This window comes from Zophobas morio, unplaced genomic scaffold, assembly GCF_036711695.1.
Source record: "Zophobas morio isolate AGI-343-1 ecotype UQ-CSIRO unplaced genomic scaffold, CSIRO_AGI_Zmor_V1 ptg000005l, whole genome shotgun sequence".
In the NCBI taxonomy this organism is placed as follows: Eukaryota; Metazoa; Arthropoda; class Insecta; order Coleoptera; family Tenebrionidae; genus Zophobas; species Zophobas morio.
This window is the reverse complement of record NW_026972110.1, coordinates 9027912-9040655: the sequence shown is the minus strand read 5'-3', so window position 1 is coordinate 9040655 and position 12744 is coordinate 9027912. Positions and strand designations below refer to the sequence as shown.

The 12744-nt window shown below is 35.2% G+C and overlaps 1 protein-coding gene across 1 annotated transcript; it reads left to right on the top strand.

Annotated features, from left to right (window-relative positions):
- The first annotated feature begins 1281 nt into the window (after positions 1-1281).
- Positions 1282-8663, top strand: LOC135122621 (PAX3- and PAX7-binding protein 1-like). The gene is made up of 2 exons (XM_064046910.1): positions 1282-2196; positions 7045-8663. Exons 1-2 carry the CDS (start codon positions 1425-1427, stop codon positions 8586-8588), a joined length of 2316 nt encoding a protein of 771 aa, XP_063902980.1. The 5' UTR covers positions 1282-1424; the 3' UTR covers positions 8589-8663.
- Positions 8664-12744: the final 4081 nt, after the last annotated feature.

Genomic DNA, 12744 nt, shown 5'->3' with positions numbered 1-12744 from the left:
AATAAAATAAAACCGGTTCAAACGGAGCCGACGGTGGCTTGCAAAGTCTGACATCACTCTGGCACACGTTGCACAGAGACGTATTTAATATTAAATGTCATTTTTTCCGTTATGATATAATCTGTTTAATTTCTGAGCTGGATCTCGTCAGTAAAATCGAAGCTCTGTTCACGGTACACAAGTTGTGGAGGCAGGTGGAGCGAAAAACCTAGTCATCTTAGCAGCAAACACGCCTATAAACTAGTCCACGTGGACTGTTTGTTTCCTGTCATATTTTAGTTTGCTTGAACCAATTGTGTTGCACCAAACGGTTATTACACTTGTTGAAATAAATTTTCAAACTTCCATCTTTCTCTAGATCATCGGTTTCGTAGCTGTGTGACAAATCGTTTGTCGTAGATAGAAAATAGTAAGATTACAGTGACCCTAAGATTTTGTGCAAATAGCCTTAAATACACCCCTGTGTGATCCGACGCGTGCCGTAGTGACAGAACTTGCAAGCCGTCGTCGGCTCCGTTTGAGCCGGTTTTATTTTATTTTTAATCGCAAATTTCGACTCTATGGACGGCTACAATATCTATGCAGGCTACTATACCAAAGATGTTTTACACCTTGTAACAGTGGAATGATATTGACGTCCAAGATTTTCTGGACGCGATTGTGTTTATATTTCACGTCCATTCTACCAATATACCGCGATCTTGATACCGCGTGATCAGAAATGACTGAGTCTGTTGGCAGTAATTTTTAAACAAAAATGTATGTAAATTTTTCTTGCAAATGCAAGAAAAATTTACGTAAATACGTTGGCATAACGGAAGTACTTGTGCGACAGATTTTGCAAATTAAAAATGTCAACAATCTGTCAATCTTAACAGCTGACAACCGGAAACTATAGAAAACATCATAATACTAATTTCCGTCGTCTTCGTTGATTCACTATAATATCAATTCAAGCACAAACTGTTTTGGCGCGCGACAAAACGGATTAATTACAGGTTCCTGTAACTCCCGAAGGGGGTGACATCTTTTGATATTTTCCCTTTTGACAAGTCGGACGATTGTAACCAATTGGAGAGACTTTAATAGTGAATCAACGAAGACGACGCTAATTTCAATTAAAAATCCAGGATTGCCAACAGACTCAGCCATTTCTGATCATGTTTTTTTTTGTACTAAAAAATATACGGTCTGTTATTATAATCGTGTACCCTGTTCTGTGCGTTTACCATTCCTACTTTTGTCCAGTCTCCCCTACAATCCTCCACGGTTACAGAAGAATGACAGAAGTGACCCTGTAAGTGACAAATGACAACCAGTAAACATAACCTTAGATCACTTGTGATTTAACAGTCTGCTACGTTTTGAAAATAAAAAAATAAATAGTAATTACATAGGTCAGCCACTTGTGCATCTCATTCGTCATGTCTCTCTTTCGAAAACCGAAAAAGACAATCCAGCGTCGTGTCTTCACCGAAAACGACGATGAAGAAGACAATGAACCGATGGAAGTTGATGAACAACCCTGCACTGATCGCGAACACAAAAAGAAAGAAGGCAAAACAAAGCACAAACAAAAACAACCACTACTTAGCTTCGAAACGGAAGAAGAAGGCGAAGTTTTCCAAGTTAAGAAGTCCTCACATAGTAAAAAAGTAATGAAGATGTTTGAAAAAGAACGTCAAAAAAAGAAAGAGATCAAGCCGGAAAAAGATGCCACCAAGCCTAAGGGAAAGACAGAAATCGTCACCGACGATTTAGTGTTGGTAGTGAACCATAAAACTACACAACCGTTGATATTGAGCGGTCGAGATGCACTTTGTGCTGGCAAAGATGATCTTTCATCAGAAGATGAAGAACCCACAACACACAAATTTTCAAAACCAGACAATTTTAAGAAAGTTTTAGAATCTGGAGCAATTCCAGATGCGGCAATGATTCATGCTGCAAGAAAACGGAGACAACGGGCGCGAGAAATGGGAGATTGTATCCCACTGGAGGAGGATGAGCCTGAGGATAAGGGAAGATTAATGCGTGAAGACGAAAATGATGGAAGTGACGATGAGAGAATTGATATGGATGTAAACTTAGCATTACGGGATCAGGAAAGGCGACGGGAGCAATTTTTGGCAGCACAGGAGTCCGATCAGGAAATTGATGAGTGGGAACATCAACAAATTAGGAAAGGAGTCACAGGTACGATTTGTCGCTGTATAATATTCTGTCATGTAATTATACTACCACGCTCTCTGTTATCATAACTACTTATAATACATACTTCAAAAAATAAAAAATAAATATAGAAGCATGAAATATCGCTATAAATAATTCGGTTTTTTCTTTTTTGAATGGCTCTTATAAATATTGAGGAATAGCTAAGGTGACAAGTGTGATTCCTAATATGAACTAATTAACTACAGTAGAGTTAAAAATAATAATTTTGAAGCAAAATATATCAATTACCGCTAATTATTGAGTCCATTATATATATTTATAGACGATAAATATGATTAATCCTTTGTTCAAAAGGAAATATTTTTAATAGCTACGGTATATTGCCGATTATAACTAAAATGTTTAAGAAATAGTTAAGTTCATGACATACATACTATTAGCTTTTACATTAAAAAAGATAAAAAGTGGATTGTATTATGAACCATTCAGAATTTTTTTAGACGAAAGTTAGCCATGAAATTTTTTCTTCACGTTGGATAAACTGATTCAGTGACAAAACTGTTTGTCTATCAGTGCGTGATACTGACGTGCACTTAAGGCTGATTTGCCACATATATGTACTTTTATTTAGAAATCATATTATCAAGTTGCAACTTTCCTTTGTATCATTAAAATTTAAAATGCCGAAAATTGTTTTGTTGCAACAAAATATTTCAATAAAAACGCGCTATCTGCAATTGAAAAAGATATTCCCCAACTCAAGCGTAACTAATGACGAGAAGCTTTTAAATATTAGACAATTAAAAAGAAATTGTAGGTGAGTAGCGCAACTGCAGAGAAAATTATTGCCGTCAATAAAGACGAAAATTTGAAAACTTTATCTTCTGGCAAACGAAAACCCACTGAGACTTTTTCAAATTATGTATGTATTTAGAAAAGATCTGCAAAGACTAATTTGGTAATACAATGAAAAAAATGTATACTTTATAACAGACACGCTTTTGGCTGATGAAATTTTTCGTATAAAGACATTTCTCCTTTCATTATTTCACTAGGTGAATCTGATTCAGGGTCAGAATCAGAGGACGGTTTCAAATTTTTGTAATGAAATAATCGAAAGGGAATAAAATAGTAAAGCGTAACTTGTCAAAAGATCAACAGCTGTAAAAACATACAGTTTACCTTTTGTCTGTTGATTCATGGGGGGGGGGGGGGGGTGCGAAATTTTAGGAACATTAAGCACGTCAAAAATGTGTAATTTTTCTATGGCAGAAAATCTATCAGAATCTCCTGAGAGTTCCTCACAATTTTTCAAATCCTTACAAATCGTTTCAGATCGCCTGTTCAAGATTTTTTCCAGTTTTTTTTTTTTATTTTTCTAGATTCTCACAAGTTACCTGAGATTCCTTCAAATTCTTTCGAATCTCCCAATTTCTCTCAAATTCTCTCAGATTCCCTCAAATTCCTCCAGATCCTTTCAGATTCTCTCATTTTCTTTCTGATTCTCTTTTTCAGATTCTTTCGATTTTTTTTATTCTTTCGTATTGTTCCGGATGCTTTTCAGTGCGTCCGGATTGTTTCAGATTCTTTCAAATTCTTTCAAAGACACCGTCAAGAATCCTCAAGATTCTTTCAAAATTTTCACTTAAGATTTATTTCTTATTTCACATGAAAAAAAATGAGAGAATGGGTGGGTGGACATGGCGAAGTCTAAATTTTCCCACGAAGTCTTTTATAAGAAAGCAATAGCCCCACCCACCCACCCCCTTTTCATTCTAGTAACGACTCTTACTATTGTTAATTAATGACAACATTGACAATGTTATTACCTTATTAGAATCTTAGGCAAATCTGTTAAACCCTTGGTGAGAAAATAGATAAATTGTTAAACAAAGTATCTACAAAGCATTAAGCTGGTGTTCAATAAGCATACCAACATGAGAACCATATTTAAAAGCAAAATTACTGATGCTCCTCCCACTTGTAAAAGCTCCACCTTAGTAAATCACTTCATTGGCCCGGATAAGAGGGCCGGCGTTTACAATTGTACATACCTCATTGTGTCTGCTTCACACAATTTATTTAATTATTATTTAAGTGTAAAAGCCGACGGTAAAGTAGTTTAAAAAAAAAATTAAAATTCAGAAAAATAAAATTTTGTCAAATAATATAATCCTAGATTTTATTATTAGAATATAATAGAATCTAGAAGAGAAATATATAATAGAATCTAATATTATATTATTTGACAAAATTTTATTTTTTATTTAGAACTGATTGTAATAATCTATTTCATTCTTAAGTCTACAATTCAACAAATTGTCATTAAAAATATCAAATATGTACATTACATATGCAATTACATAATGTAAAACAATTTAAACGTGATGAATTGTAATTGCGAAATGTATTAGGAATATATACAGCCTATGTCATTTGCCAAAATTAGTCTTAACCTAGCAAATACTAGCCCCACCCACCCGTCCTCTATTTTCATAGAGACTGTTATTTGCCACAGTCTGATCTTCAGCAAGTACCAGCCCCACCTACCCACACTTGTTGTTCTTAGAGAATATGTCATTTACCAAATCAGTCTTATCTTAACAGGTACTAGCCCCTCCCACCCGGACAATTCTCATTATTCTACCTATTTTATTTCTGTTCAGTATAAGATCCACCTTTCATTCGGAGCAAATAAAAGCAATCACTGAAATAGAGGCGGGGTGGGTGGGCGGGGTTTATTATATTTTCTTCTTTTCTTCTCCTAAATTTTTCTAAATTCTCGAAATTCCTCAAAATTCACCCAAATTCTCACAAGTTCCTTCAGATTCTTTCAGATTCATTACGGATCTCTCACATTCTCGTAGATTCCCTCAGATTCTCTGTCTTCTCACATTCTCTTAGATTCTCCCAGAGTCTTTCAGATTCCTTCAGATTTTTCCGATTCTATCAGATACTGAAGAATTTTTCACCTTCCAGATCCTTTCAAATTTTTTCACATCGCTTCAGATTCCTGCAAACACGATCACATTCGTACAGATTCCGTCAAATTCCTACAGATTCTTTCCTTTTCTTTACGACTCTTCCTTCTAATAATAAATCCTCAAGATTCTTTAAAATTTTTCAGTTCGGTTCAGATTGGTTGAGGTCCTTACAAATCCTTTCAAATCCCTGCAGACTCTTCCAAATTCTTGCAGATTTTCTAGATTCTTTTAGATTTTCCTAGATTCTTCGAAATCCTTTCCGAATCTCTCAGATTCTCTCACATTCCCTTAAATTCTCTCAGATTTTTTCTGATTTTCTCAGATTCTTTAAAATTTTTCCAAATCATTTCAGATTCTGTCATTTGCTTTCTGATTTTTTCTTTCAAATTCTTTCGATTTTTTTCTTTATTCTTCGGATTGTTCCGGATGCTTTTCGATGCGTCCGGATTGTTTCAGATTCTTTCGAATTTTTTCAAATTCTTTCAAAGACACCGTCAGGAATCCTCAAGATCTTTCAAATTTTTCAGTTCTATTCAGATTGTTTCAGATTCCTGCAGATTCTTCCAGTTTTTTTTTTAGATTCTCTTAGATTTTTCTGAATTCTCGAAATTACTCAAAATTCGCTCAAATTCTCTCGATTTACTCACATTCTCTGAGATTCTCCCAGAGTCTTTCAGATTCCTTAAGATTTTTCCGATTCTCTCAGAGTCAAGAATTTTTCACCTTTCAAATCGTCAGATCCTTCCAGATCCTTTCAAATTTTTTCACATCGGTTCAGATTCGTGCAAACTCGTTCAGATGCTTCCAGATTCCCTCAAATTCCTCCAGATTCTTTTTTCTTTACGACTCTTCCTTTTGAATATAAATCCTCAAGATTCTTTAAAATTTTTCAGTTCTATTCAGATTGTTTGGGATTCTTACAAATCCTTTCAGATTTCTTCAGACTCTTCCAAATTCTTCCAGATTTTCTAGATTCTTTTACATTTTGCTAGATTCTTCGAGATTCTTTCGGAATCTCTTATATTCTCTCACATTCCCTTAAATTCTCTCAGATTTTTTCTGATTTTTTCAGATTTCTTTCAAATTTTTCCAGATCATTTCAGATTCCTGCAGACTCTTTCAGTTTCTTCTAGATTCTTCCAAACAGCTAATATCCACCCACCAAGATAAGAATAACAAAAATATTTTACATTTATTTTTAAAATAGGCATTAGAAAAAAAAAATATTGGGCAGAAATGTATCGCCGAGAAATAATAAAAATAATAATACAACGCAAACCCATTCCTGAGGCATTGCCTCACCTGCCTAATAGGACAAGCCGCCCCTATTAGAATGGAAAATACAAAGTGGGAAATTACTCGCAACAGTGTTAAAGTTTTTGTCCGATTTTCTAATATTACAAAAATAACTTATTACCTAATATGATAAATTTCATTTTTCATTAGGGATCTTTTCATATACGAAATTGGTTGCCAACCAAATTACTGGATTTACATGGCCTGTTTTTGTCTAAAAACATCCTGAACGGCAGGATAACTAGAGAGTAATTTAAAAAATGATCTAAGCTAGCCATGGATTTTTGAAGATTTGTCTTTGATCGTTGCATTTCCAATTCAAACTTTCAAATTGACAGTTATTTGTTCAGATGAAAATCTATCAAAGACAAATGTTCAAAACCCGTGGCTGTTTTTAATCGAGTTTTTTACTGCTCACGTGGTATATGGCTAGAGTAATTTTTTTAAATAGCCAACTAAAATTAATTTCTCAGTTGAAAATGGTTCTACAAATTACCGAAAAATGTCTAGTCTAAAATTTTGGCTTTTGCTATCGATGTTGCTATTTAGAAACGAGTATTCCTATAAGTAAAATCATGTTCTTTTTCAGGGGCTTCTGCAGCTTTGCCAAGCGATCTTGTGTTTAATGAATTTCAATCAGAAACACCACAACCAATTGTTACCATACCTGCTCAAGCTATCGATCCAGGTATTCCCCGAACTCCACAAATGATCGCCGATAAATTGCGTGAGCACTACGAAAGTGTGTGCACATCACGTGAAAACAACATCAAAAAATTGCAACAAACGCAACAAGACATTGAACAAATTACTCTGGAGTTAAACGAATTAAAAACAAAGGCTCCTGTTGCCGCTGAACGTTTTAAATTTTATCAAGAACTTCGGGGCTATATTACTGATTTAGTAGAATGTCTTGATGAGAAAGTAAGCGTAATAGCAACTTTAGAACAACGCGCGATGGATCATTTAGCAAAACGATCGGAATGGTTGATTGAAAGGAGAAGACAAGATGTGCGTGATCAGGCTGAAGAGGCAACAAATAAAACAGGTGTGATGAAAGGACCAGAGGATGAAGAGAAGATTCGAAGAGCCGCTGAAAGGGAAGGGAGGAGAACGAGAAGGAGAAGAGCGAGAGAAATCGGTGGACAGCCCAAACATGTTGAGGGAATGTCAAGCGATGATGAAATCTCACAGCAAGACGTACTGAATTTCGATAAAGAACGCGAACAGCTGGAGTCTGAAATACAAGTTGTGTTTGAAGACGTCGTCGAGGATTATTCTTCGGTGGCAAATATTTTAATCAAGTTTGAAGAGTGGCGGGAAACAGATATCGCGGCGTATAATGAAGCATATGCCACACTCTGTCTACCCAAAGTAGTGAGTCCGTTAGTGAGGTTGGATTTAATATTCTGGGATCCTTTGAACGATTCTGTCGATATTGAACGATTGGAATGGTATCGAACATTAGCGTTGTACGGGTTGCATGACGATGAGACGGAAACTACGTTGGCGCAAGACCCAGATATAAATCTGTTGCCCACGATCGTTGAAAAAATCATTATTCCAAAATTGACGCAGTTGGTGGATAGGTGTTGGGATCCTTTATCTAGTTCGCAGACGCTGAAACTTGTCGGAATAATTACTCGTTACGTTCGGAAATTCCCGACTCTTGGACCAGCAAGTAAGGCTTTAAGCAACTTGTTTAATGCAATTTTACACAAAATGAAGTGCGCTCTGGAACATGATGTTTTCATTCCGCTAACACCTAAATTAATCGAGAGTAAATCGCCATTTTTCCAAAGGCAGTTTGCTAGTGGTTTAAAATTATTAAAAAATATTACAAGCTGGCAAGGAGTTCTTAATGACAATACTCTGAAAGAGCTGGCGTTGAACTCGTTGCTGAATCGATACTTACTCAGCGCAATTAAATTTTGTTTGCTTACTGATGCGGTATCTAAAGTCAGTTTAATAAGCCTGATATTACCAAGGATATGGTTACAAGGGAACACAGCAGAACTAAAAATGTTTAACAGTAGTGTGTTGAATTTATCACAGCAATTAGATAAAAATAACCCTTTGCATTTAGAAAGTATAGATCTTTTAAATAATATTCTTAAAACAATACGTACCTAATTGTAAAATTTCTTTGTATAAGTGTATTTGATTTTGTAATTTACGGTCACCAGATAAAAAGAGTATGTGTGAGCATTATTGTTTTTGATTGAACCTTTATTCATTGTTTCTGATTTTGGTAAGTGTGTAGGTGTCGAGATATCTCGTTTAACGTGAATTCATGTTGTAATTACCAATGAGGTTGAGAACGTGGTTCCGTGCGTTGTTATACGCCACTGCTTTTATAATAATACAGGTAATAATTTAAACACAATAGTAGCATATACATATTTTATAAAAATAAATTTTCCTTTTAGATCCCCTTTGAAAACATTTTGAATGAACAATTAGGCGATGAAGAAATTTTCGTTAAAAAGAGTAAATTGATCTTAATGTGTAAATTTTTTTGTAATTTTGTTAACAGTGGTGTGGTGTTCTCAAAGCAACATATGGAAATGCTGAAGACGATATTTATTAATTACGACGTTACAAACTTAGGAAACCTTGGTGTTTTGACTGATATTTTTGACTATGGTTACGAAATGCAGGATAGTTTTTGGAATATGTTTTATATTATATTTGGTTGGCGATTATAAGATTGTGTAGGAGTTAGTGAGATCATTTTAAATTCTCGTTAAATAAATATATATAGGTATATATGACTCAAAGTATACTCCTGCTTGTCTAAAATGACTTTACAACTGAATTCTTGAGCCAACGTTTTAATATTACCTAGTTCTTGCGGATGACATTCTAAAATGTTGATAACTAAGGCTCGGATAATATGCAAAATGCATATTTTTGCATATTTTAAAATGTTTAATTGGTAATTGGTGAAAATATTAATTTTAATGCAGGTGGTTATTAGCAGTATGCAGGTAAGTAAGCACCGACCTTTACTAGTTATGCGGATGGGTTTTTCCAAGACTTCATTTATGGATACCCCCAGTTAGGCGTATTACTGGAATTCTTTACTTAACCGCCCCTATAAGCCGGATATTGTAAATATAGATAGTTCTGCGGATGTATTTAACGAGGGGTTGGAAGAGATGGAAAACCTAGAATGAATTTGTAAGTATTTAATTCTTTGATTTCCAAATTAATTCATCATTCGTCTACGAACTTGGCGACAGAGCAGTGATATTACGAATAATTAAAAAAATGTCTTCCAAACTATCATCGTGGATTCGGCTCTACTCAGAGTTGGTTCTAGATGGAGATGGTGTTTTTGCAAATCTTGGGGCTAAGCAGTAAGTGTTTTAAAATATATGTTCAGTTCTTGCACTAAAGTCTAAGAGAACTAAATAAAAAAATATTATTTGTATGTTATTCAATGTCAATAATAGGTATTTCTTACATAAATAATTATTTGTTTTCAGTTTTTTTATAGATTTCGAGCACAAAGAAAAATCTTATAGACCAGCACTGCAGAACACCTCTTCACAAAAGAAATTGTGTGTGTAGTCATCTTTTCACAACAAGAAATTTAAAACATGTTTAAAATGGTAAATTTGTATAGTAACCGTATTCGAGATACACCTACATAAATTTTTATGGCACCAATCACTCAAAAAGCGGTGCTCCTGAAACCGCAACCATAAATTATGAAAAGGGCTTGACAGGTCATTTTATACAGAGCCGTACTCGGGTTGAGTTGAAAGTTTTACCTGCTTTCGGTAATGAAATTGTTTACTCAAATTCCCAAAGTACTTTGGGTGGATTTGAATTGGTCTTCATTCCAATAACTGATTTCACGTCTTACTTGTCGGTCGTTATAGGGACTTGTAATCTTATAAATATTATTTAACTAATACAATTTGTCTATTATTTCACCTTATTTTTGACGTGACAACGTCTTATAAATCGATGGAGCCGGCTGCACGCTCGAAAAAGCATGACTCATGCGCCGTTACATCGCTCTGAGGCGTCCCATGTAAGGCTTGAAGTGCAAGCGAGAACGCGGAACGAGCGACAAAGAGGCACAATCGGCCTTCGCGTTCGGCAGCGTTCGCCATCCGTCTCTCTCCTACTTGAGTGAGCGATGCGTCTGCGTGGACAGCTGCTATATTATAGTACATTGACATGTTTTGGTCGAGTATCAAGTGCAGTAAAAAGTGAATGTAGTGTCAATTTTGACGTGACAACGATAATATTTTAAGAATTTTATTTAAATTGTTTCGAACGACGATTTATTTTGCAGAACTGCTTACAAACGCACCATGGAAAAAAAGCCTGACAAACCAGAGGATGTTACGAATAAGCCTTTACCTTCAATGAGTGAACCCATGGAGGTTCAAGATTCTGTAGCATTTACTTTAGCAACGCCATTCGCGCAGCCAATAATCGCTGCTTCAAAATCAAAAGCCCAAAACCATTCCATCAGTATTTTCTTAAGACGTTGTCACGTTCAACTATCGTCAGTAAACCGACTTTACAGACAACCGAGTTTTTTTAACAGAGTACGGCCCTGAAAAATTCTGCCGAACGTGCCGATATCCGGTCGCATAGGGTGTTAAAAGCAATAAATTACTGTTGCCATTGTGCAGGGGTTTCACTAATTATCTGTCATAAAGTTTTATGTGGGTGTATCTCGAATGAAATTTGTATATAGGGAAATATCGATTTTGCAATTACGCTCCGCCCCTCGGTCTGACAACGAATGAAAAATTCATCACGATTGAGGTTGAGACGGATGGGTGGGGCTTCTCTTTTGGTTTTCTTTTTTAATTAATACATTTATTGGTTTCCTTTCTATTGTATAACACGACTACTTAAGAACATATTTCAGATGGTGATTTCTGGTAAAAAAATAAGGATATTACAATTAAGCTCCGCCCCTTGGTTTACGACGAATAAAAAAAAATCATCAGAACTGAAATAGGTCGGGTGGGCGGGGCTTATATTTTCCATTTTTTTTTAATATACATAGCCATCTTTTCACAATAAGAAACTTGGAACATGGTTAAAATGGTACATTTTTGCAACGAAATGTGGATTTTGCAATTATGGGGCGGAGCCTAATTGCAAAATCGATATTTCTTTATACAAATTTTCCATTTTAAACATGTTTTAAGTTTCAGGTTGTGAAAAGAAGTCTACACATATTGAAACAAAAAGGCAAAATATAAGCCCGCCCACCCGCCCTATCTCAATTGTGATGATTTTTTTTATTCACCGTGAACCAATCGTGATGAGCTTAACTGTAAAATACGTATTTCTTTACAAGAAATTAAAAAAATATTTTTGAGTATTGTGTTTTTCGAAGAATACTATGTATATTAATAATATCATTAATAGAGCTGTGCGGTTGAAATTTATTTACCCCCACTGTCGGCCCACAGTGCCGATCGCCTTGCTCGCTTCTCGCTTTTCAGTTGTGGATTATTTTTGATAATTCACACAAATAGTTTTATTGTCAGCGAGACGGACACCTGAACATTATTAAAATTATGATTACTCTTATTTCGTGAATATGGATTTTAAAATCATCAACTGACATGCCGTTAACATTATTTTTCGCGTAATTTTCTTCGCGATACATAACGTCGGTTGCAAGCCTATGGCCTGCCGGAGTGGGGGTCAATTCGCAGCGTTTAAATTTCAACCACACAGCTCTAATCATTAATAATAATAACGAAGCCATTCTCATTGACATTGCTGTTCCTAACACAAACAACATTATTCAAACATACCACACCAAGATTTCAAAATATCTACAATTATCGATAGAAATGAAATCCATGTTGAATCTTAAAAAAAATTCAATTCTACCCCTAGTTATCTCTAATGTAGGTGTAGTTCCAAATAGCTTAGTTGAGAATTTAAAGTCTTTGCATTTGAATGATTCAATAATTATCAAAATTCAAAAAGCTGTTTTGTTAGGAACATGTCATATTGTTCGTAAGTTTCTTGAACAGTCTGATCATGTCAGTCAGATTAGATTAGCATCAGTAGGTCAGAGTAGTGTAGGTCACTTTCCAAGTGATGCGCGGATAAATGGTCGGTAGTTACGGTAGACTTTTGGGGATGGGGTGAGATTAGAGAATAATAGCAGACTAATTTGTATGCTGTAATTCTAGAATCTCGAAAGTTGTTCTGTTAATCTAATCAATGCATATCATTACTTGGTCTTAGTACCCGTAATGATAGAAGTCTTGCCTGAATGCCGGTCATTTCC

Coding starts and splice junctions, on each gene's coding strand:
- LOC135122621 (XM_064046910.1), top strand. CDS start 1,425: ATGTCTCTCTTTCGAAAACCGAAAAAGACAATCCAGCGTCGTGTCTTC. Junction 2,197..7,044: donor AATTAGGAAAGGAGTCACAG/GTACGATTTGTC, acceptor GTTCTTTTTCAG/GGGCTTCTGCAGCTTTGCCA.